This window comes from Phoxinus phoxinus (genome assembly GCF_949152265.1).
Source record: "Phoxinus phoxinus genome assembly, chromosome: 10".
Classification (NCBI taxonomy): domain Eukaryota; kingdom Metazoa; phylum Chordata; class Actinopteri; order Cypriniformes; family Leuciscidae; genus Phoxinus; species Phoxinus phoxinus.
The window spans coordinates 29,307,035-29,330,885 of NC_136885.1; the positions used below are offsets into that span (position 1 = coordinate 29,307,035).

General features: G+C 36.2%; 5 protein-coding genes across 6 annotated transcripts; 1 reads left to right on the forward strand and 4 right to left on the reverse strand.

Annotated features, from left to right (window-relative positions):
* Positions 1–2,777: 2,777 nt before the first annotated feature.
* cmtm7 (CKLF-like MARVEL transmembrane domain containing 7) lies at positions 2,778–7,309 on the reverse strand. The gene is made up of 5 exons (XM_079626215.1): positions 7,037–7,309; positions 5,177–5,350; positions 4,988–5,086; positions 3,878–3,959; positions 2,778–3,759 (listed from the first exon to the last, which is right to left on the reverse strand). The coding sequence occupies exons 1-5, from the start codon at positions 7,145–7,147 to the stop codon at positions 3,746–3,748; spliced, it is 480 nt and encodes a 159-aa protein (XP_079482341.1). The 5' UTR covers positions 7,148–7,309; the 3' UTR covers positions 2,778–3,745.
* A 924-nt stretch (positions 7,310–8,233) lies between these two features.
* On the reverse strand, positions 8,234–11,115 carry siglec15l (sialic acid binding Ig-like lectin 15, like). Its single transcript, XM_079626549.1, has 7 exons — positions 10,982–11,115; positions 10,452–10,823; positions 9,529–9,882; positions 9,401–9,428; positions 9,225–9,307; positions 8,479–8,665; positions 8,234–8,356 (listed from the first exon to the last, which is right to left on the reverse strand). Exons 1-7 carry the CDS (start codon positions 11,043–11,045, stop codon positions 8,347–8,349), a joined length of 1,098 nt encoding a protein of 365 aa, XP_079482675.1. The 5' UTR covers positions 11,046–11,115; the 3' UTR covers positions 8,234–8,346.
* Positions 11,116–11,389: 274 nt separating this feature from the next.
* LOC307005787 (sialic acid-binding Ig-like lectin 15) lies at positions 11,390–13,832 on the forward strand. Its single transcript, XM_079626241.1, has 3 exons — positions 11,390–11,485; positions 11,563–11,952; positions 13,297–13,832. The coding sequence occupies exons 1-3, from the start codon at positions 11,419–11,421 to the stop codon at positions 13,713–13,715; spliced, it is 876 nt and encodes a 291-aa protein (XP_079482367.1). The 5' UTR covers positions 11,390–11,418; the 3' UTR covers positions 13,716–13,832.
* Positions 13,833–14,077: 245 nt separating this feature from the next.
* Positions 14,078–18,686, reverse strand: LOC307005977 (IgGFc-binding protein). Of its 2 annotated transcripts, XM_079626551.1 has the most exons (4): positions 18,555–18,686; positions 17,453–17,554; positions 15,849–17,060; positions 14,078–15,223 (listed from the first exon to the last, which is right to left on the reverse strand). In XM_079626551.1, exons 2-4 carry the CDS (start codon positions 17,490–17,492, stop codon positions 14,793–14,795), a joined length of 1,683 nt encoding a protein of 560 aa, XP_079482677.1. In that variant the 5' UTR covers positions 17,493–17,554; positions 18,555–18,686; the 3' UTR covers positions 14,078–14,792. The 2 variants fall into 2 exon arrangements, with proteins under 2 accessions (XP_079482677.1, XP_079482676.1); XM_079626550.1 differs by lacking the exon at positions 18,555–18,686 and having other exon boundaries at positions 14,079–15,223; positions 17,453–17,685.
* A 67-nt stretch (positions 18,687–18,753) lies between these two features.
* On the reverse strand, positions 18,754–21,446 carry rpp25l (ribonuclease P/MRP 25 subunit-like). The gene is made up of 2 exons (XM_079626552.1): positions 21,177–21,446; positions 18,754–20,823 (listed from the first exon to the last, which is right to left on the reverse strand). The coding sequence occupies exon 2, from the start codon at positions 20,811–20,813 to the stop codon at positions 20,142–20,144; it is 672 nt and encodes a 223-aa protein (XP_079482678.1). The 5' UTR covers positions 20,814–20,823; positions 21,177–21,446; the 3' UTR covers positions 18,754–20,141.
* Between the last annotated feature and the right edge of the window lie 2,405 nt (positions 21,447–23,851).

Below are 23,851 nucleotides of genomic sequence, written 5' to 3' on the forward strand. Positions count from 1 at the left end.
ACTTGGCATAGTACACATAAACTACATCTAACAACAATAACTCTGAGAATATCCAGACATTCAACCACTTGAGTTGATCATGTGAGAAAAGTATTGTTCTCTTGTATTCTGTGCCCCGGCATACACACACACACACACACACACACACACACACACACACACACACACACACACACACACACACCTGAAAGTACTGTTTAGTCACAAATAAAAACTCATGGCAATGATTAGTCTCATCATGTTTGATTGTATCTTGTATTTGTTTCTATTTTAATGCAACAACAACAAAAAATAATTTATTTCCCCTGTCCTTTTATTTCTCTTATTCATAAGACTTGAATTATTTGGTGTATGTACTTTGTCAGTTTACAAGTTAACTCTGATTAGATGGGTATAGGCCTAGTTAGTAATAAGGGATAGTTCACCCAAAAATACAAATTCTGTCATTAATGCGTTTGGCGTTCCAAACCTGTAAGACTTTCGTTAATCTTTGGAATCTTTGGAACAAAAATGAAGATCTTTTTGATGAAATCTGAGAGCTTTCTGTCCCTCCATTGGCAGCAACGCAACTGACACTTTGACGCTTCAAAAAGTTGCGTATTGTTGTGGAGAAAAGTCATCTTTTTCTTGCAAATGAAGATCATGCTTTGCAAAGTCTTTGATCTGAATAGTACAACTTGATTTCAAATTCAGATTTTATTTATTGCTATATTCTTATGCAATAAATTAATTTATGACCTGCACATAATACTGCTAAAATATGAAGACATCTAAGACTTGCAGCGCCACCTCCAGGGGTCAGTGTTTTACCAGGTGTGTGAAAGACACATTTAAAATCATAGTTTCACTGAAGACTTGTTAAAGATACTCGAGTTTTGTGCCATTTAAAAATGGTTTGAACATTTAAATCCTTAAAGAAACTGATAAACTGAATGCTTTCAATTAAAGTAAAAACATAACATCATATAAGCAATTTAGAGAGTTTTAAAGTGTACGTAGCTACTAGCTAATATTGAGTGTTGTTGTAATTTGTATTAGTTTTTGTTTTTAAATGTCTATATAGATGTATTGATTTTCATTTTATGATTATATTCCTATGTGGGTAACACCCACATAGGCCTAAAGTAGGCCTACTTTACGTTAACTAGCCTAAATGAAAATGAGAAGTGTTGCATCGGCAACTAGCTGATAAACATAGGCCTGTATTATTTACAGTTTTATGTTTTATTTAAATTTCTGTTAACGTTTATTTTATTTCAAGTAACGGAAATGTTTTTGGTTTTAGTTAACGATAATAAGCCTGAACTGAAGGACTGAACTTGACTGGACAGGACCCTGGACTGAAGACCGCAAAAGACCACAAGAGGGCAGACGACATTCATTTAACACCAACACACACACTGTAAAAAATAAAAATAAACACGCACACAAGTTGGATTTTCGTGTTTTATGCGGATTTTCCATTATTTTTATTCTGTACAAACCGCATATTCTAGTTATCCCTAAACCCACCGATCAGAAAACATTTTTATATTTTCAAAAAAAACATTTTTATATTTTCAAAAAAAAAACATTTTTAGATTTTCGAAAAAATAAATCAACACTTAGTATGATTTATAAGCGGTTTTCCTCATGGGGACCAAAAGACCCAACACCTACCCCTAAACCTAAACATCACAGAAACATTTATATTGAGATTTCATTCAGATATTTAAATAATCACTTGTTTGGGCCAATATAAGCCTTTGTAACTAGAGTGACCTAAGGACCAGTCAAACGTCCTCACTAGTCGGTTGTCATATTTCACAAGTGAGGATATTTATCGAGACTTTCCATAATGGAGACTTTGTGGAGACGTTACACACACACACACACACACGTGAGAATCCACAAAGTGCTTTTTGTGTATATGTTCTGAGGGGTATAACATCAAGATCAGTATGTTTCCAACATCAGTGGCAGACCACATTTTGTGGGTCATTCAGGATTTGTGCTTGCTTAACTCTTTCACTTCTGTAAAGTATAACCCACCACTGTGAGACATTCATTACCTTTCTTCCTCTATTACACCCAAACCATTTCCCCCCTTTTTCCTGTTTGTTTTGGGCATTTCAATGTGTGAGCATGATAAATTACCAAAGAACCATGGTTCACTTTACTTTAGCCAATGGGAGAGCTTCTTTCACCGGCTTACAGTAAACAGAACCTTAAAGAGGAGTTAATATGGGCGTGAGTCATGTTTCCAAATTAGCTGGAAATGGAATACTAAATGGAATGTGGGCAGCTCTGTCCATTTCACTCCTTCCCTACCCTCCCTACATCCATAAATATAGCATAATTATTCCCTACCGAATTCATTTCCTCATAGTTTCCCTTCCCCATTACAGCAGACTTACAACAACCTATGATCTAGCATGTCAGTATATTTTCTTCTTTCTCTTTTCGAGGGATTTCCCTGATTGTGGTCAAGATTTTCCTGTATCTCTTACCCAGCAACACCCACTTACTGTAAACATGAGTAGCGAGCACGATATGAGTCACTTCTGCTGGATGTCTTAAACATTTAAATAGGAAGCATATCTAATAAGCCATATCTTTTTTCCTATGTTAAAGTCACACAGACTAAATAGGATAATAGCTCTAACAAACACTTGGCTAGAAAACACATGCCAAAACCAAAATAAAAAAAGTATTAAAGAAAAAATAAATGTATGACCATTGTGACATTATTTTGATTCCACTTTCCTCTCACAATTCTCATTAATGTAATGCTTCCAGACACTTTGCTATTTATTACTGTAATACAATAATTTTTAAATCAGCAGTACCTCAAATATTATGATGTATAATCAAGTATAAACACTTACAAATTCAATTTACTTTTTTAAACTCATGTTTATGAGAACTGGTGAGATTTGCTTGTTATAAAAATGTCACAATGCAAAAAACTTTAATACCTTAATTTTATGCTAAATAATATTTATTTTGATTTCGAATTCAAATGTGACATGTTCCTGGCTTTTCATGAGTGTTATTACCATGCAACAAATGCAAATTATATACTATCTATTGTATTACCAGCCGTTTTGAGCCCCAAATTCTGGTTTTTGAATCAGAGAGGAAGCAACACACAACATTACACAACACTAGAAGACTTTTAACCTTTTATCACACAGTGGACAAAAGGGACTCGCATTTAGAAAGCCAGAAATACATTCTTCAAACTTTACAGTTGTGTTGCATATAATAATATCATAGAGATACTGTGAAAAGTAAAAATACACTTTAACTCTTGTGATAATAATAATAATAATAATACTACAGTGGGCCAGCAAAAATCCTTTATGAACACCTCACTTCAGCCTAAATATTATTTGATCGCAGCCACTGAAGCAAATCTGCATCATGAAATACTGTCAAATAAATAATGTAAACATTCTTGAGCAGAAATGGCCCCTTTCCATTTCAGATATTGTTGATAAATATAAAACTCCACTCTTAAAATAATCCATTACTACTGGTGAAAAAGTTGATGCCAGCTGCTGCGCATGCCAAGATAAAATAGACAGTGAAGTTCATCGAGGCATTGAAATTTTGATGAAGAAATCAACTCTTGAAGCACACAGCATCTTCCAAAACATTAAAAAATGTCCCTTTCCAGGTCCTCAAAGCACTCATCATCCATCTAGAACAAGTTGAGAATTTGTTGCTACTTCCAGCTGACTGGACAGTTTCTTCCTTCTGGTTACACTGCGGCACCTTCAAGAGAATATTAGCAGGAGATTATGCAATTCAATTCAACAGGTTCGTTCTGTTAAACTGTGTTCACAGATTTCATATTTCACAAATTACATTATTAAAACAGTGTCGGACTCACCAGTTGGTTGAGAGCCACATGTGACCTTATAAGAAGTCCATATGCTGATTGCAATAAGAAAAGTAGCCATAAAGCCAAACACCTGTGTTTATGTAAAAACAATGATTTAGTAACATATTTAAATGCACATATTATGATATTTTAAAGGTTCCTAGTTTTGTTTTGCAGCTCTCCTACAGTATGCATCCAAGGTCAAAAACACTTTAATTTTCTCATAATATACATTGCAGCAACACCTCTTTTTTCACAGTGTCTGAAACGGTTCAATAAAGGATCCAGTCTCTCTAAACCCTCCTTTCTGAAAGCCTACTCTGATTGGTCAGATGGCCCAGTCTGCAGTGATTGTTGCCCAGGTAAACTAAATCTAGTAATAAAATTTTTAAAAAGTGTTGATTGCGACATTAAATTTAGATCTGCTCATGTTGCATCATACTTTTTACACGATTTTACAGCGTTGCGCACTATAACCAATCACACACGACTCTGTTGAAATTACGAATGTAATGGCCAATCAGAGCAGTTAAAATTAGTCATCGCTGAAACACCAGAGTTTTGTTCAGTGCTGAAAACCGAATTCTGCACTCTCGCGAATACTCTCATCATAAACCGATAAACATAAGCAGATTTGGTAAATGTGCTCTTGAGAGCATCGCAACTAATATAAATAGGTTTTTCTATTTACAACGTATTTTTGCAGCGTTGAGCAATGTAGCCAATCACAAGCATATCTGATGATTTCTTGAAAGCAATTGCCAGTCAGATGTGTTTAGAGTTTTTTGTCAAGTGCTGAGATCTACACACTCAAATCCTCTCCATATAAATTATAGCGTCGTCCACTTGTGATCTAATCGACCAGGTTTAAACAGGGCCAAAATGTAATATCAAAAAAAGTATAATCGATTTTACAATTGTGAATTACCAAACATAAAAAGTCATTTTTGATGCCTAAAAGAGCTTTATGAGAATTGCACATGCACTGTCCATGCGGTAACAGGACATGATGCAACATTGCAGATACGTATCTCCTGCTTCCTCTTCCCTACACAAGAAGTCTGTGTGCGTTTCCTTGGCCAATCAGCTGCATGTACTGTAGATACTGCAAGCACTCACAGATCCAGCGATTAAAGATGAGATCCCATGACTATTCACAGCTACAACTATAGAGGCGATAAAGACCAGGATTCCTCCTATGGCATAATGTAGAAACTCCTGTGAAAGCAATAAAGAGTTCATTAGAGTAGCATATCAACGACACCTAATGCCATGATCTTCAGTGAAATGTGAACTGTGCCGACTTGCCGTCAATGTCCAGTTGATGCATGTGATTTTGCTTTGAAGTCGAAACAAATACATGAGGAAGAAGAAGAAGAAGACGACGAGAAACCATGCCGTGACCACCTCAAAGTAGCGAAAGGCAGAGTGTGCGAAGAGCCGCTCACAGTGCACACAAAGGAAAGCAATCAGGAGGATCACCTGATCAAAACCAAATCAGATGTAGACAATTTCATCGATCAAAATCCCTTGTCTTTCACAGACAAACAATAATAGAATTACTTAGACACAAACACAGAACAAGGTAGCAATGCTTTTGCTCAGTAACACCTGCGGTTAACTTAAATAACAAGATTTCAACAAGATAATATAACTCAGTAAATAAAACAAGTCCTTGGACCAAAAGGAATAATTAAGTTTTTGTTTTCTTTCATCAGCAGCATTAGAAGTAGTGACCAATATAAATTATTTTTTAATATTTAAGTGTCTGATATTGTAAGTAAGTCTCTGATTTTTAATAATTTTTTTATTTTATATTTGTAAAATGTTTAAAAAAAAAAATTATTGACTATTTCTGCGTGTTAACACAATAGCAAATACCTTACCAATTAGAACAATAAAAATATATGCATAATATAAAAATAAAATAAAAACTCCATTCATATTACTAGGTTTTAGTTATGCAGTGTTGGGTAAGTTACTCTAAAAAAAGTTATTAAGCTATTAATTACATCTTCAACAGTGTAATTAGATTACTGTACTACAGTATTTACTCTCTCTAAAGGCATTACTCATTATTACTAATTAATAACAATACAAGGACTCGAAACTGCTCTTTTAATTCTTTCAAATACATCATATAAAATTGCATAAATTATTCTTGACCTGGCCAAAGTATTTAAGCATTTGATGTTTAATCCACTATTGTTTTATATAGAATTGTTTATTCTATATTAAACAATTTCCCTGTAAACACTGTTGTTTCCTGTTGAACCGATTTCTTTGGAAATCTTTGGTTTTGGTTTTGTGGTTGCAGGGTTGCAGTGCTAATCTCTCTCATCACTGCAACCATTTTAGGATCCGGCTGTTCCTGAGCATCCGGGGTGTGTGAGTCTCTACAAATTATCACTGCCTGTCATCACTTACTACTCTCTCTCTCTCTCTCTCTCTCTCTCTCTCTCTCTCTCTCTCTCTCTCTCTCTCACAACACTAAACCTTTAAAATTCAAATTCTTTTAAAAAGAATGATAAAAATCTTTGGTTTTGGTGGGTTTTGTTGTTGGCCCTCTATTTTCACTAAGGCCTCACATGATGTTGCAGTACTATAGGCTAATAGTGATAGTGTCACATGGCGATTTAAATAATAGTTTTGAATGATTATCCTATATGTTTACAATGGTGTTTAATCCAACCTTTTCAAATAAGTACATAGTAGCTACATTTTGGATTTATTTTCCTATAAAAAAATAACACGGTAGCCCTACTGTCCATAAAAATACATTATAATAACATACAAAAAAACAGGGTAATACCACGGTAGTTAGGCTAACGTGACGTTTTAGCACTTTTGTTGGTGAAAATCAGGTTTAGATTTAACTTCTGGTAGGTGCTATATACTTTGCAGAGATATTTAAATAAATTAGCTACTGTAAATAAATCCACCGATTACTGTATCTGGAATTGTTCGTAGCCTAACGTTACATAAGCAAAAGTAGCCATGGGAACCACGAAGTTCCGTTAATCAGTCACTGAAGCACAGTGGCGGTGTAAAACAGTCAGTTTCACTCTTTAACCATCTATCTTCCTTAAATTTAGGATTCTATGCCTACGTTTACTTCATAAAATAAATGTGTAAAATAAATGTGATGTAAGTATAACTTTTTCTTACCACTTGGCCGATTTTCAGTAATCCTTGAAATGAACGGGCATAAGCAATGTTGCAAAATCCTCCATCGGTGGATGTTGTTGTGGAGGTTGTAGTAACGACAGTGTGAGGCATTCTGCTATATTTATCTAATTAAGAGGAACTTTACTAATAAAACTAGATTGTTTTTATTTAAAGCTGCTCACATGGGACCAATGGTTGAGTCAGGAGAAGTGTGTAAACTTTAACAGGGTGTGACCATATGACCATAGACGTTATACTCGGAGTCTTGCTTCTAGCGGTTTCCCGTGGTATACAAAACCATAGACAAAATAAATACATGTACAAAACTAACTTCGTCCACGAGGGGGCGCGTGAAGGCCCAAAAGCTGAAGCTTCCACTGAGCTGCATTCAAAACTCTCGACGTTTTTCGTCTTCTTGGAAACATTTATTCTCAAAAACAGAACATTTTAAAATATATGAACTATAATAACATATCTGACCTACGAAGCAAAACACACTATAAATAAATATAAAGTGATTTTATTTTTTTAATTATCATAGCGTAATCAAAAACGACTGTGATTGGTCCAGCTTGATCAGCACCTTGAAAAGTAACAGAAACCATGAGATAACACCGTTAACGAGCAGCTTCAGCAGTGATCTCTGGATAATAATTTACGCATTAAAGTATAATAGTGAGTGAATTGAATATACACGTAAAGAGTTCAAATAAAAAAAATATGAATCACCTTCGTACCTGAATAAAAGACAACTTCTGGATCACTAAGCCACGCCCATTTTAATTTCTTTCTGTAAAGGGATTGACCTTTCTACCCGCCTTCTCTATTTCTATGGTTGTAACACCATAAGAGGAGGGACCAAAATCAGCAACAGTATTATACTATATCTAGTGTTTATTTAGAATGTGTGGCCATGTTTAATGTTTAGTTTTCTCCTGAATAAATGAGAATTTCCACCACAAGTAGTATAGTGATCTAGTGTCACCTACCCCCTTCACAAATCACTGAACACACAAACTCACGGGCGGATATGTATAGGCTAGACTACATTCTTATGGGGATTATCCCTTCAAACTGTGGTTATTTAGTTTCAAATTTTGTAAGGTTTCAGATAGCTTACATGCTGCAATAAAACCTGTAGCCTAAAAGTTGAACGGCTGCATCACACAAACAAAAAAGGAAAAACAAGACAAATGTCTCATTTTAAACAGCAACTTTATTCACATAAACTATTTAAAGGCCTGCAGATCTTTTGTTGTTTGTTGCTGTGTTTAGACTTGGATATCTTCTTTCAACATCTGTTTTATTTCTCATTGAGGTCTGTTGAAGTTTAGAAGTTGGTAAAATCTATGAAAATATATATGGGGCCTACATAAAGGTAAATTTAACTGACCCTTGATTGAGACAATGCTTTTATGAAATTACAAATAAATAGTCATTACCTTTCACTTTTCACTGCATGGCGCCTTCCGGGGGTGAGGGAGGAAGTGGGGTGTGGGGTTGTGGGGGGTCCTCGGGGGCCGGGTGGGTTTGGATTTTTGTGGTTCTGGGGCCCAGGATTCAGATACACCGGTCCTGCCTCTTGCGACACCCCTTTTGAGTACATGTCATCTAGTCTAGTTTCACAACCTATAAAGATTAAAGGGTTAGTTCACCCAAAAATTAAAATTCTGTAATCATTTACTCACCCTTTATGTCATTCCAAATTTGTAAGGCTTTCGTTCATCTTGGAAAGGCGAATAAAATAAAATACATTTTTTAAATAAAAATGAATAAAATCCTAAATTAAATCTGTTCATCATGTAAAGCGATCGTGTCTCTTCAGAAAATGTGGACTAAACTGCTCAATTCATATGTATTTATTTAACGATTTCTTTATTAACTTTTTGAAGCATCAAAGTGGTATTTTCGTAGACAGTCAACGGAGGGACAGAAATCTCTCAGATTTCATCAAAAAGATAATTTATGTTTCAAAGATGAATGAGTAATTAATGACAGAATTTTCGTTTTTGGGTGATCTAACCCTTCCTAATACATGTACACATTAAAGGGTTAGGTCACCCGCCAAAAAATTTAATAAAATAAAACATATTTAATTGTCAATTATAGTAGTGTATCATAGTAATAATACACATATTAATACTATAATGGAAAATTAAATTGGTTTTATTAATGGTTTCATACTCACCAACTGGATAAGAGCTGACATTGGCATAAACTGTCTCATTAGCTTGATATATAGAGGGTTGAACCCTTTGTACATCTATTTGCCTGAAAATGAAACAATTATTATGACACATTAAAATACTTTGTAAAGATTGAATATTTCAGCGGCCAGTTTAATTGAATAACATTAATTCTTACTGTTGCATGAATCCCTGCACACTTCGTCCTTTTTTTGTAAATAATAACACACAGCACATCAGAATTTGCACAAACTTAAAATAAAAACAAAAATGCACAAACAATATTTTGAAAAAGGTCATACTTACTTCTTTTTACCACATCTATAACGAACGCCACAAGCCCAAGCAACAGCAAACATCCCAGAAAACAAGTCGCTACCAAAAGACCAAAACAGTTGGGATGATCTGGCGGAAATGTCCTCTGATCTCGGCCCAGTGAGTTCACAGCTTGGCAAGTGTACATGTTCTGGTCAGAGAATGGAATTGAGCTGATGACTATGTTGCTGGTGAGGTCTTTTTTAAATGGACCTTTTTTCAGCGGTCCAGATGAGGAGGTCCATTTCACCTCTGGAACCGGATTCCCTTGAGCAAAGCATTTCAGCATCATACCGTGAGCTTTGGCATCTACATCCAGGGACAGGCTGAGGATTCGTGCTGGAGCTACAGTTGACCATGCAAAAAAGATATCAGTAATTTAATGTGTACATATAGTGGTCCCAATAATAATATAAACATTATGTGTGTGTGCGTGTGCATGCGCATGTGTGTGTGTGTGTGTGTGTGTGTGTGTGTGTGTGTGTGTGTGTGTGTGTGTGTGTGTGTGTGTGTGTGTGTGTGTGTGTGTGTGTGTGTGTGTGTGTGTGTGTGTGTGTGTGTGTGTGTGTGTGTTTCGAAACAGAACAAACTTAATTACACAAATAAGTACTGAGTTACGGTTGGGGTTAAGGTTTGGTTTCAGTTAAGTTCCTTAATTTACTGCAACTTACTGTTAACTTATGTAACTACGTCACTTTAAAATAAAGTGTTACCATTGTTTAAATGGTTTAACTTCTAACAATAGTTGTTAAACTTTGTGGAACATGTTTATTTTTAATATAATGAACTACACCGGTGATAAGTGAAAGTACTGAGAAAAGTGTGACTTAAGTGTGCAAAAGTGTCCAAATACTTCGATATATTGTATATACCCCTGTATATTTTGTGTGATCATACAAATGTGTAAAACTCACCATTGATATTAAGCTTTATGTCTGTCGAAGAACATCTTTCATAATCCAGCTCCACCCTACAGTTGTACCTTGTTTCATCAGTAAACTTTAAATTACTGATACGCAAGGAAATGTCTCCTTTCTTGGGGTTGCCGTTAAGCGAGAGCCTCTCTGGTGATCTTAGATCAGTGCAGGTACTGTTGTCTTGGCTATTTGTCGTGTTGTGAAGATTGCAGTGAAAGATGAGTTCTCTGTCCTTCGTCCATTTGACAATGATGACGCCTTTGTAATTATTTTGCTGTGGATGTGTGAAGACGCAGGGGAGAATCACATTCTGTCCCAAAGAGCCGCTGACCTGAGGCTGTACTGACATCCACTGTGAACATGATAGGCCTGCGGATGAGAACAGAACAATAGACAATATAATAACTTCAGATTCTTGAGAAAAATCTAAATCTGTTGTATTCAGTTTATATGAATTGCTTTAATTGTAAATTATTAAAAGATAAGACTGCTAGACCAGAAGACAATATAAATACACAAAAAAATACCTTTGAGACTACAAATAAAAGAAAGGAAACCAAACACAAAATCTCGTATCTTTAAAACGAACATCCTTGGATCTCACAGAGAGACACTTTAAAAATGAAGGCATGCATGCTGACTAAACATGATGGTAAGTACTGACTAAAACAAGGAACTGTCTACTTACGTTTCCCAAATAACTTTTTTAGTGGTAAGTGCAGGTAGTTTTTTTCTGAAAGGCCCTGCTGCTGTTTATAATAGCATCATCCGTGAGGGGGGGGGGGGGGGGGATAGATGGATAGAGGGAGGGAGGGATGGATGGATGGATGGAGGGAGGGATGGATGGATGGATGGATGGATAGAAGAAATACATTATTGTCATGAAGTCAGTAATGTGTGATGGTGAGTCAGAAATAGGAACATGTTGCAAGTAGATTTTTTTCTTTCTCATAATGAATCATAAATGTCTGCAATGGAAGTGCAACGGTTCAGTAAAACTCTCGGTCTGCTGGTGGTCCTTTATAGTGCAGGTGAGAATATTCAAAACAGAATTAGAATAGAATTACTTGCTTTGAACTTCTCAAGCTTTATGAACATCTTTCTCTAGCTGTAGCCAAAGACGATGACGGCTGGTTGATGAAAGCACCAACGGAGGTGCGGGCGATCGAGGGGTACCCGGTAGTGCTGCCCTGCTCTTTCACCCACCCGCACCACACCCACCCCTCCTCCATGCACGTGGTGTGGACCCTGGGCCACGGACGGGCTGCCACAGTTCTGTTCCGCTGCACGAGCCTGAACAACAGCCAGCACTGCCAATCCAAGACCAACCAGGACCAGCGCTACCGTCTGGAGGGCAACCACCGAAACCATGACATCTCACTCAGGATCAACAGCGTGACCTTGAAGGATAGCGACCGCTACTACTGCCGTGTAGAGTTACCGGGGCACCCTCATAAAAGCTTCGAGAACACGCTGGGAACCCGTTTACGAGTGGAGGGTAAGAAAAACAACATTTGACTGGTCTTGACATGCTTTGAAATGGGAAAGGAAATAGATTGTATGTTGACAAGAATGTTCCTTCCTGAATCAACATCTTTTGTTGGTGCTGGAACAACACTTCTGTCCAAACAAGCATAGTCCTGACCCCAACCAATTATAACCTAATCAATAGCTATCCCTAAAAAGAGGGATGTTGAGGTATGAACTCTAACACCAAATTGATTGGTTTGTTCCAAGACCAATAAGAATTGACTTGGAATTTATGGACCAAGGTTGATAAGCACATCGTTTCTCTTAATGCTGTTGAATTTCTCCTAATAGAGCGCAGCAGTAATTACGTATTTTTGTAAACCAAAGAAGTTAGTTTCAGCCCCGGTCCCTCAACAAAACCCCAATTGGATTTTTTTTTTTTTTGAATTATTGTGGAACATAAGTTCTGTGGCCTACAAAAGTTTTTGACTTTTACAAGTTTTATCAAGAAAATCTTCACAAATTAACACAACTTTTGAAGCCTAAATGAAAAAAGAAGCTACATTTAGACTATAAACAAACTACAACGTGGTTGTCACCACCACTAAGCTTTCGAAAACTCTTTTAATCTTCATTTAAAATCTACAGGAAAGTTTGAGTTAGAATAATTTGCAAAACACAACAAGGCTGTAAAAGCAGATTAGTGAGTACATAAGTTAACTTGTTTGACATGAGGACATTTAATATCCCAGAATACCTCTGTTGGCCATTTTAGCTAGACTACTGACTTTTTCAAGACACATAGGCCTGGTTTCACAGACAGGGTTTAGACTAAGCCAGGATTAGGCCTTAGTTCAATTAAGATTTTTCAGTAGCTTTTATAAACTTACCCTAGAAAAAAACTGGTGTGCATCTTGAGACAAAACAATGGCACTGACATATTTTTAAGATATGTCAGTGCATGACATTTGAGCTGTTTCAATTAAAACAGCTCAAACATGCATTTTAGTCTGAGACTAAGCTTAAGCCTCGTCTGTGAAACTGGGGGATACAATCTTAAAAGATCTCGTCTAGGGTATTACAGGTGTATTTCATGTTGTAGCATAAAATGTGAAAATATTTTGAGCTTGTATTAACCACAGACCTTATTTCAGGCATTTGACCAAAAATCGATTTTAAAAAATCTATTGACTTCAGAACGATGAATCCAGAAGTGCAAAAATACTTGCTTCTGGGTATTAAACTTCCTGCATAATTCAATAAATTCAATGTCCTGTCAAGTTCCAATTCAGTTTGGCCAATACAATTCAAACTCATGCATTAAAAGAGAGTCAAATCTTAAATTCGGCTTTGTTTATATTGCTCATTACAGCTGCACCACGAATCCTGAGTTTGTCAGCTGAGGAGAGTGAAACATCTGGCTTCAAAGCCGTGTGTCGCGTTCAGGGTTCCCCTCTTCCAGATGTTCAGTGGATCGCACCAGATGGTGTTCTAGAGGGAGATCCTTCATTCTCGCTTTCTAAGGAGGCTACCGGGCAATACCGCACATCAAGCCAACTACTGGACGTGAAACCTGGAGGACAGTACATCTGTGCGGCTTCAAACTCTTTGGGGAAGGATCAAGCCACTCTCTATGTGTTGCCCCCTAGCCCAGAGAGGTCAACCGCAAAGAGCTCCTTCTCTCTCCTTGTGTTGTTTCTTGCTCTGGCGTTGGGGACCAAGCTGCTATTGGCTCTGGGTGTGGGAGCTTGGGTGATCAAGAGGAGGTTTAGCAGCAGCCTGGACCATTGAAAAGACACAAATGTCATGCTCAAATAATCTAAACACTCTGGTCTTCAAAGCGGTTTCTTTTTCCATGTGTGTTCAAAATACACGGTCTTAAAATAAAACTTCCTGTTTTGAGGTGATCCATATGACTCTGACTTCCGTCTTTGTCTGACCTGTCTGGATAATCTAATCAAGTGACTTATATAATATTAACTGCTCAAATCCACAAACTTCATTCATGCAATTATCTGTTAAATAAGTGTCAAATACACATTTTGAAAGTTAAATTGAGTTGGAAAAGATAGGGAATTTTACATATTTTTTTGTCTTAAACTGAGATATTCATACCAATACATAAAAAAATGGTCTTCTTGACACTTTCAAGTCAACATTAAACGCCATTTAATTTCCGTATCTCCCCCCCCCCCCCCCCCCCCCCCTCAGATTTTTCTCTCACAAATCAAATAAAAAACCAACAGACTTTATTTTATCCATCAAAAATTAATTGAATCCTGCAGAATGGTCTATATATGACACGTCCTTAGAGGGTTTGGAAAGTAAGATGACAGCAAAAAAAAAAAAAGATTTATGAAGACAAACAGTTGTAAGAATTACTTGATTACAGTATTATTTTTTAACTTTAAAGATTGTACAATTAATGACTTAAAGATGACTATCAAATAAAGCCTTTGACATTATTTTGTATTTAAAAAAAGTTCTACAGAACTCTACAAAAAGTATAAGGACTCATTTAGTTCTATTAACATTCTTTAATTAATGTCACCGTTTTAAAGCGTAACCTGAATACATCTCAAAATGCATCTCAACTTGAACACTAACATCTAACAGGCCAATACTAGTCCTATTTAGCCTAAAAAGAAAAAAATTAACAGTATCTCTAATGATATAATGTCATTGCCCACCAAATAACATATAGGCCTACTAAATCTAGTTTAATATAGGGGTATAATGATATAGTCTAGACAGATTAATGTTGAGCATGAAAATTACACTATTTTCACTGACCCATAAACATACAGTCCTGAAAGTCAAAAATAAATTTGGAGTTTAAATCAGTATTATAATTGAGACATAAGTTGTTTACAGTTTTACAGTATCACGGTAAGTGAGATATTTTGTGGTTCCATAGCAAACCGGTTTCTTTTTAGAACAACAGGGTGCGCTCTGCCACTTGAATTCCTTCCTGGGGTCCAGGGACACGGAGGCACACAAGCCTTTCTCAGGTTTTTCAGGCTGTCCTCTCTCCCAGTATGTGAAGTTCACGGTGGATGGGAAATTGTCCTCGTTTTTCCAGTACCAGTCTGTTGTGTACAGGCCGCGCCGCAGACCGATCCAGCCCTCCGTGGGTTTTTGGAGAGTCATGTTCAAAACCACCTTATTCACTGTGTTGTTAGCGACGATCCTGGCAAGCTGATAAGCGTTTTCCAAGCAGTACTTACGGGACATGAACCAGCTCATTTCATCTTTACCAAGTACAAAGATCTCCGGAGTCACCAGACAACCATTACCATCTAAACACACACAAACATATATTTGGTAGTCAGTTGGTATTGAACCGTTTTCAAAGTGCTAACCAATTAGCATAGCATGCTGCTAACCGATTAACCTGACTAAAAAGTCACAGTAGCTGAGTAGCATGAAAATTTCAGTATGTAGGCCTATGTATGTGTTTATATGCAATTTATTTGATTGAGCACTGTGTGTATATGAAGACTTCAGATGCAAAAGCCTCTAAGTGCCATCTGAAATTTTCTTCTTTCTTCTAATTTTCTTTCTAAACATACAAGCTTGATAAAAATGATCATTCTAGAAGAAAATTGCAGATGGTACTTAAAGGCTTTTGCATCTGAAGTCTTCATATATAGATTTACACATGTGTTGATTTTTTAAATTTACCATATTGTTCAGCCATTTAATTGCATCATGATTATACTTTAAAAAAAATCTATACAGTATATGTACATCTATATAAAATAATCATATTTCTTATATATAAAAATAATATATATATATATATATATACTAGATTATATAAAGTTAATTCATTCAATTAATGTAGTAAATTCATTCATTAATCCAGTAGTAAATTATCACAAAAATATAGAACATCACAATTCTTTAAACACACAGACTTACCTGGGTCCATATTTATAGCCATTGCTGGGCTCCCATAGATACTGTCGAAGTCCAAGCGTTCTATCATATATACACCAATCTTTGAGGTAGGATGCCAGATAGTGCCTATCTTTTGTGCCTCCACCAGAGCCCAAGAGTACTCTGAGCCATTCATAACGCTCCAGTGGATGTTTGAATTCAAAGGCTGATCATCTATGCGCACACCATTAGTGCTGGATGTATTAGCAATCACCAAAGCCCTACTGCTTGAGCTCGGAGAACTAAAACCTAACAGATAGCAGCCAGAGAACATGCTTGTCGGAATGAGGTCTAGAATGAGTCCAGGACTGATTAATCGGAGGGAAACGTGCACAGTGGTAGAAATAAGCGAAGACGTGTTTATAATATTCCCGAATAACGGCACGATGTCTGTAGAATTTTGCACCGAAATACAATTACTATAAAGACAGACACTGCAGGATTGATTTGTTGTCACAAGTAGCTGTTTGGCATTGAAGTAAGAGGGCACGAGGAATGTGGCTGGAATCTTGTCAAACACTGGCGGTTTGAGCTGGTTCACCACCATGTTGCATGAGCAGTCTATTCTGTCAAAACACGGATGGGTCAGGAGCACAGCAACTTTGTCCGATGCTTTTATTTCTCTCACTGTCCCATTAATCTCGATCTGGAAAAGCTGGTAAGGATCGAGTGTTATTCTATCTGCCTGGCTCTGACCTCTTTCGTCAACCTGTTCAATGGTGACACTGTTGTTTCTGTCTACTGCATTGATAATCATCAGCCTAAAAGGGAGAAATCTGACCGATGTCATTACAAGGCTAAAGGACGCGGCTATCTTGGTGTAATTCAGAGCGGGGACCTGATATACCGTTCCGAGATGTTGTTCAGGCTGGACAACATGAGACTGGAATCTCCCCTCCCATCCACTCACAGAAAGAACTGTGACGTTTTTATCACTGGTGATTCGAAAAGACTTATTGGAAGAAACAAACTGGTATTCTTCAACATTCTTGTTCCAATACACTGTCAGAATGGTCCCATTTTTGATGCATTCAGTGGTGTTGACGGTGCCGTTGGCCATATAGGTGACATTGACCGTAGTGTTTGGGTGGAGGGTGGTGATTTTCAGTAGGTTAACGGTCTTTTTATAATAAACAGCAATATTCTCAGGGAATGCAGTGATGAAACTAGTCCCACGACTGTCCATCGAAAGCCCTGTGAAAGTTTAACAGCCCAATAATCATCAATCACAGTTTGTTTTGCTATTTAATCCAATTTTTTCAGCCAATGGTAATCACTTCTGATGCACCAATATTACTCTGGTGATAATGGAGGCTAAATACTTTCTACTTGGTATCCATATCATCATTATCATGCCTCTGAGAACACTGAAATGATGACTTGATTCGGCAAAATTGAACTACTTTGAAAATGTAAAAGATATGGGTGTTTTTCTTAAACATGAACAAAAAGAAAGACTGCCAATTGTAATATCTGTAACAGCGATTTCAAGGGTAGGACAATTTGATTTAAAAAAAAACATTATCTTCTGGAGTTATCTTATAGTATTAGTGCATCCCTAGTAATCCCATTAAATAGTAACTTACCTTGACTAAACATTAAAATGGTCAACAGAACAGTCAACATGACTCCTCGTTGAGTGACTCGTGACGTTGGTTTCAGATGGTAAGCCACTGCTGCGTGCTGAGCTGCCAAAAAATTAAAGAGTAAATGACTCATTATTTAGTAGATTTGTTAGAAAGACTCAGTTGATCCAGTGTGTTCACTGTACAAAATGCACATACACTCAAAAAGACGATAATATTTTTCCACTGAGGAGGCTCTTGTTACAGTTAGTCAAACTAGTCCTGAAACAAGACTACTATGTAAAATACCTGCTTTCAATATATTTTGTCTCTCATTTGCAGTTTTTTAACGTTTGGGTTTGGTAAAAACGCAGTTAAAATGTTATATTGTTAGATATTATTACAATTAAAAATATATATTTTGTATTATACTTATTTTTTGTGGAAAGTTACATTATTTCAGGAATTTTTGAAGAAAGTTCAAGAGAGCAGCATTTATTTGAAATATAAATATTTTGTTACTTTATAAATATTTGTACTGTCACTTTTGAACAATTTATTGCACCATAAAAGTATTCATTAAATTTACTCACACATACATAGCCTACATGCAAATCTAGGACTGTCATTACATGTTTTCAAGTGGCAGTGAAATTATTACACTGAACAAGCAAGAAAATTTACATTAATAAACAAACAAATATAAATTTTATTAGCTATCAAGAACATATGAAACATAATCCTGGTGGTTACTATTAAACAACAATAATATTTACTCTTCAGCAAATGTGTTGAGCAGCTTTAGATTGAGTAGTCACATTAAATAAAGTTTTTGTAATGTCATACAAAGTATATTAAACAAAACCATTTGATATCAGTAATGATGTGTTAAAGCTTTTTATTCATCCAAATAAACCGATTTGTCAATTGTTGGTATTTCTATAGAATTAACGACGGTTTATAATGACGACATCCACTTATTCTGCATCGCCTTGAATTAGATTCCCTTCTGAAGAAAAATAGTCGTCTACATATTGTTATAGTGCTAGACCACTTTTGAAAAAACATTCAGAAATATTTAAGCATTTTTATTGACTCAAATGTAATGCAAAAAATATCCTACCTTATATTTTGATCAGCGCTCTTCCTCTATTTGAACAGAATGAGCAGTGCATTCTCAGTTCATTCAGTAAAAGAACATTTGACATTCAAAAATCGTTCTCTCCTCTCCCCATGTGGTTTTGCATAAGATGCTGGAAAGATTTGAGTTTTAAGATCAACAAGTTTCATATAACAAATGTAGAAATTCACCAACACATTCATAAGAATCCACACTTTATTTACTCAAAATAATTCTGTTCCAAAACAGCATTTTTTTCATGTTGCATTTTTATCTGCCACAGAACTGACCATTGTTTGACCATCAACAAATCACAACTTTCAATTCTACCGTTTGAACTTCTTTTTTTCTGAATTTCACAAAATAAAAATTTCCTAAAGAATACATAACATTAAACTCCTTATATCTCTTAAGTGTTCACTTTCTCTGTAATTTACTCCAACAAACAGTCTGCTGCTGCTGGGAAAACATTATAAAATTAATTTAGAGTTTTGTCTGAAGTTAGGCTGATATGCCCAAATCTGGTCCAATAACATGTTTTCCATTTTAACTTTACAATATATATTTAAAAAACAACAACTCCCAATACAACATCTAGATGCCTTCAGTCTTTCTGAGCTGTGACATTAAAAAAACACTGGCGTTTGGAGCCCAAATTTGTGTATTTTCTGCAGACATATTTGGTATTCAAAATACACAATTTCCTTTCCTTTGCATAAAATAATTTATATGTTAGTGGCAAAAGATGACATAGGCTATTTTCATTCTTCCGATATGAAAAACTTTGCCTGGTACTTCATCTGTTAATCAAATCTGCAATAATATAAATACAAAGATCAAATTAATGGTGTTTGTTCACTTCAATATGGTTCAAATTGCTTCCTGAAGCAGCAACCAAACACCTCTTAAAAACAAAGAAAATTCCCCATTTAAACCTATATGATCGCCAATTTGGATTAATTCATAACACAATTCTTTAAACAATTTATACCATATATGCTAAAAAAAACTGCCACAATCACCTCAAAAGAAACCTAAGAGATTTTAACAAAACAAAACATGCTGATGTATAAAAAAAGGAGAATACCTCATTCTAGTCACTGGCATAATTCAATCTGGACATTTAGTTTTAGGCCTTTCTGTCTAATGTATTTAAAGTAGTAGTTAACCCCCCCAAAAAAGAAAAGAAAACATTTGTCATGATTTACACACCCTCAAATCTGAGAAGCTCCTAAATGCATAATAAAAGTGGCCCATTCTTTAATTCAAACTTGTGTGTTATATTACTTCTGAAGTCTCAAGTCTTCTGAATCCGTTATGTGCAGAAGGGATTCAAATTAAAGTCACTATTAATTGAAAACTTGCTTGGCTTTATAAGACTGGGATTATTGTGTTCCACAAAAAATGTTTTAATGTTTTAACAAAAAACAATGAATAAATTATTTTAATTTGGGTGAACTGTTCAGGGACTGAACTTCTATTTTATGACAGACATCCTCAAGAATCTGCTTATTAGATACGGCACTGAATTTTCTTCATCAAAATGTGTCCGTCAGCATACCGGCTGTGGCAGGAAGCTGCATAATTCATTCATTCCTGCCCACCCCCAGCATGACCAAGAGGTTTACGTGATTCTCCAGGTCGGCCCGAGTGCTTGCGCGGACCCTTTCCTCTGCCCGCCCCGTCTGCCCTTCCAGCCCCTGTTCCTCCCCTCTTCCTTTTCTGTTCATGTCTTGGGGTTGCCGCTTCCTCTTTGAGAGCCTGAGCCCAAAAGGCATCGAAAGAACCTGGCGCTTGGTAACCCGGCTGGTTCCTATCAAGTGGGTCTCTGGAGAGCAGAACCCATACACCGGGTACATTTCTGCTGACTGTGAGACTGTCCAACCCGGCCTCAGGCTCCAGTGGCTCCCAGACCTCCTGAACCGTGCGGTAGGCCAGCTTGGTATGCTGGTGTAGGCAGCGAACACGGCGTTTCATGATCTCCACGCACGTGATGGCTTTAGCCACGCTCTGACCCACACCTGTGAACACGATTTGGCGGCATAGATTCTCCCCCGACCCAACGCTCACCTCTGAGCCTTCACAGGTGTCTGGATGATCTGTTGAAGGGGCTTTCTCCTCCATACGGCTTAAAGCAAACCTCATCAGGTTGCGGACTTTGCTGCCATCCTTCACTCGAACTTCGGGAATGTTGCTGGGCAGGTCGGGGAACGGACTCGGGCAGGGCTGCTCAACTGTGCGTGCTTTTCTGTAGTTCTCCATGACATTTAGCCTTCACAAAGGACAAAAGGCAGAATGAATGACTGTATATCAGTTATGCGAGTAATAGTGTATTGTGGTTCAAGAGTACATGTAGTTTGTTTTGGGGGAAAAAACACATATTATATCCATAAGTATATTAGGTAGTATATGCCCAGCTGCAAAAGTGCGTTTTTTGTACCAACGACGTTGTAGAATAAACAATAAACTAAAACTAATAAACTATCAGATTTGGCAGTGTCCTCAGAACAAGGACGATTTTCATGAATGACAGCTCGTGTCAAGTTGTCACATATGTGTTTATATGTTATCGAAAACAGCATTATTATTCAGAGTGACACGTGAAAAATATTATGACAAACTTACTTTCGTTTCCTTTGCTAAAGTAGCGATCAAGCTAGCTAGTTCAGATGGCTGAAGCTGTTTTTCTAAATAATTGCAGACTTGTGTCGCTCCATATAACTAAAATGTGGACGCTTAGCTTCGAGGATCTTTTTTAAATTGTTTTATGCAGAGATAAACCGACACAATTCAAGAAATTCAAACGTTAAGCTAGCTACAAGATCGCTTATCCCACATGTCCACATCACGTGACGTGTGACGTCAGCTCTGCCGTAAAGTGCCGTACATGTTCTTGGGGAGTGTAGTTTTGATTTAATCATTTTAAAAAATATATTAGAACCAAACCATGACCCCAAAAAAATCGTTTACATATAACATAACTAATTATTTAATGGATTCTGCCTATTATTATATTTTTTTCCTTTATGTTTTGCTGACATGCATTAATTAAATATTTTGTGAAGGAGTAAAATAAATTGAATGGTAACAAGCAAGCTCATGCAAAAACCACATATGAGGAGAGTAATCTCTTCAGAATAATCTCTCGAATTACTGAGAATTCAGTCAAGATAACATTACATGAACTAAAAAAGGTTTGCTTTTGTTCTCAATTTTATTTTATTATTTAAATAAATAAATAATTTTTCTGATGATGGTCGCTTGTAAAAGAGCTGTTGTAACCTGTCTATGGTTGTAACAGCTCAGACCCCGAAGAGTGATTTATAAGAACGCAGCGCCACCAAGCGTTCAGAATTAGGAACTGGAATTACAAATTAGTCTGAGATTCTAAGGTTCGAAATCAATTGAAATTGAATCTTAATTATCACAATCATAAGTACCAGAAGTGCATTCATGTTTTGATACTTTTTATGATACTGATAAAACTTCTAGCCTAAAGACGTTTGCGAGTATTGTAGACAATGACCTCCTCATCCATTGCTGCTTTTGTGAAACTGAATCGGAAACTATTTCAGTCAGCTATCTTTTGCAAACTCAAAGTGACATGACTGCTGAACTATTATTAAAATCATTATCAGGTCGGTGTACAGTGTACACTCTTAAAAATAAAGGTTCCCAGAGGGAGGGGTTTGCAGCTATTGCTTTTCCAATCATTTTTGGTTTCTCAATAAACAACCTTTGAGTTAACGGTTTTTACATTAACAGTTCTTTCTTTTTCTTCGTGCGAAGAACATTTGAATAATCTGAAGAACCCTTTTCACTATAAAGAACCTGTGGAATAGAAAGATTCAATGGATGTTAAAAGTTCTTTATTGAATTATGTTAATGAAGAACCTTTATTATTAGCCCATCGCGGGCCTGTCATTGAGGATTTTGTCACCTGCAAGAACATTTTTTTTTTTAGATAAAGAGAACTTAAAGTGATGAAGCAGGAAAATAAAAAAAAATACATATCTTACTTATATTTTATGATTTAATCATTTAGACCTTAAATATAATTTTATCAAATGTAAACATTATATTTTAAGAACTCATTATCATGTTGATGTGTTTCTCATTACTATGTGTTTACCATTATTATAATTTGTTTAATGTTTTTCTTTTAATAATCTTTATGCCTCACATCTAGCTGATTGACTTAGGGTGAACTTTTGTATTTGTGGTTTAGATGAGGTCAAGAATCTATAAGTTTCCAATAGACAAGACCACAAATGCTCGAATGTCTCAGAATAAAGTGATAAACGAATGTTAAAGATCTTGCAGAAGAGACATGTTGTGCAGTTGTTCTGTATTGTGTTAAGATGAACAACTTTCGGACACCTTTGGGGTACGAGACAATGTGTGTACGGCCCCCCTCCACGCTGTGAAACCACAGAAGAGTGATATGTCTTTAGTGTCTGCTCAATGATAAGCATCTGCATAAGAGGAAGAATATTTTCTGTAATGGTCAGTCTCAACTTGGACGAGACCCTGTTCCTTTGGCAACCTGTCTTTTTCTAGAGCTCTCTCAAACAACTTAGGCTACTTGCCTTTAGGCAAGAATATTATACTCAGAGTGTTTGAATTATATTTTACTCAGAAATATTAGAAGTGATTTTAACTGTTCATTTATGTTTCTTTATTAAACTTTTAATCCTGATTATGTGAAATAATTTTACTCTTCATTTATTATTTGATTGTCTTCTGTTAAGAAATAAAATCAACCAAATTGTCAAGTGGGCTATTAAGATTATCCGTGAGCTTCAACTCAACCTATCAGGTCTCTATCCACACAGCTGCGATGAAAGGCTATTAAATACTGTTTCCATGTTGGATTCCAGCTCCTTCGTTCTTGTTGTCTGTATAATATTCTAGAGAATGTTTGGTATGCATGTGCTTTATGAAAGCATTTATTTTTATTTCAATACGATTCTTTAAATCGTATAGTTTTGGTAGATGATTCAGGCTCAAACATGAACAATGCCATAAGGGATGATTACAGTTATTAAAGTCATAAATAGGCTGATTAATGGTTTCTACAGGGTGAGATTAGAGCTATTAAACTCGCCAAGCAATACATTTGATTCATGCAGTCCTGCAGAGTCAGATTCAGTTCACAATTTCTGTTGAGTGGATGTTTGCACAGATTTTCTTTGATACAGCAACTTGGTACCCATGAAGTGGATTATATTGGTCACTAAATGTTTTAGATATGCTGTAACATTATTTCATCAGTCACTATACTTCATTTTGGGCATTAA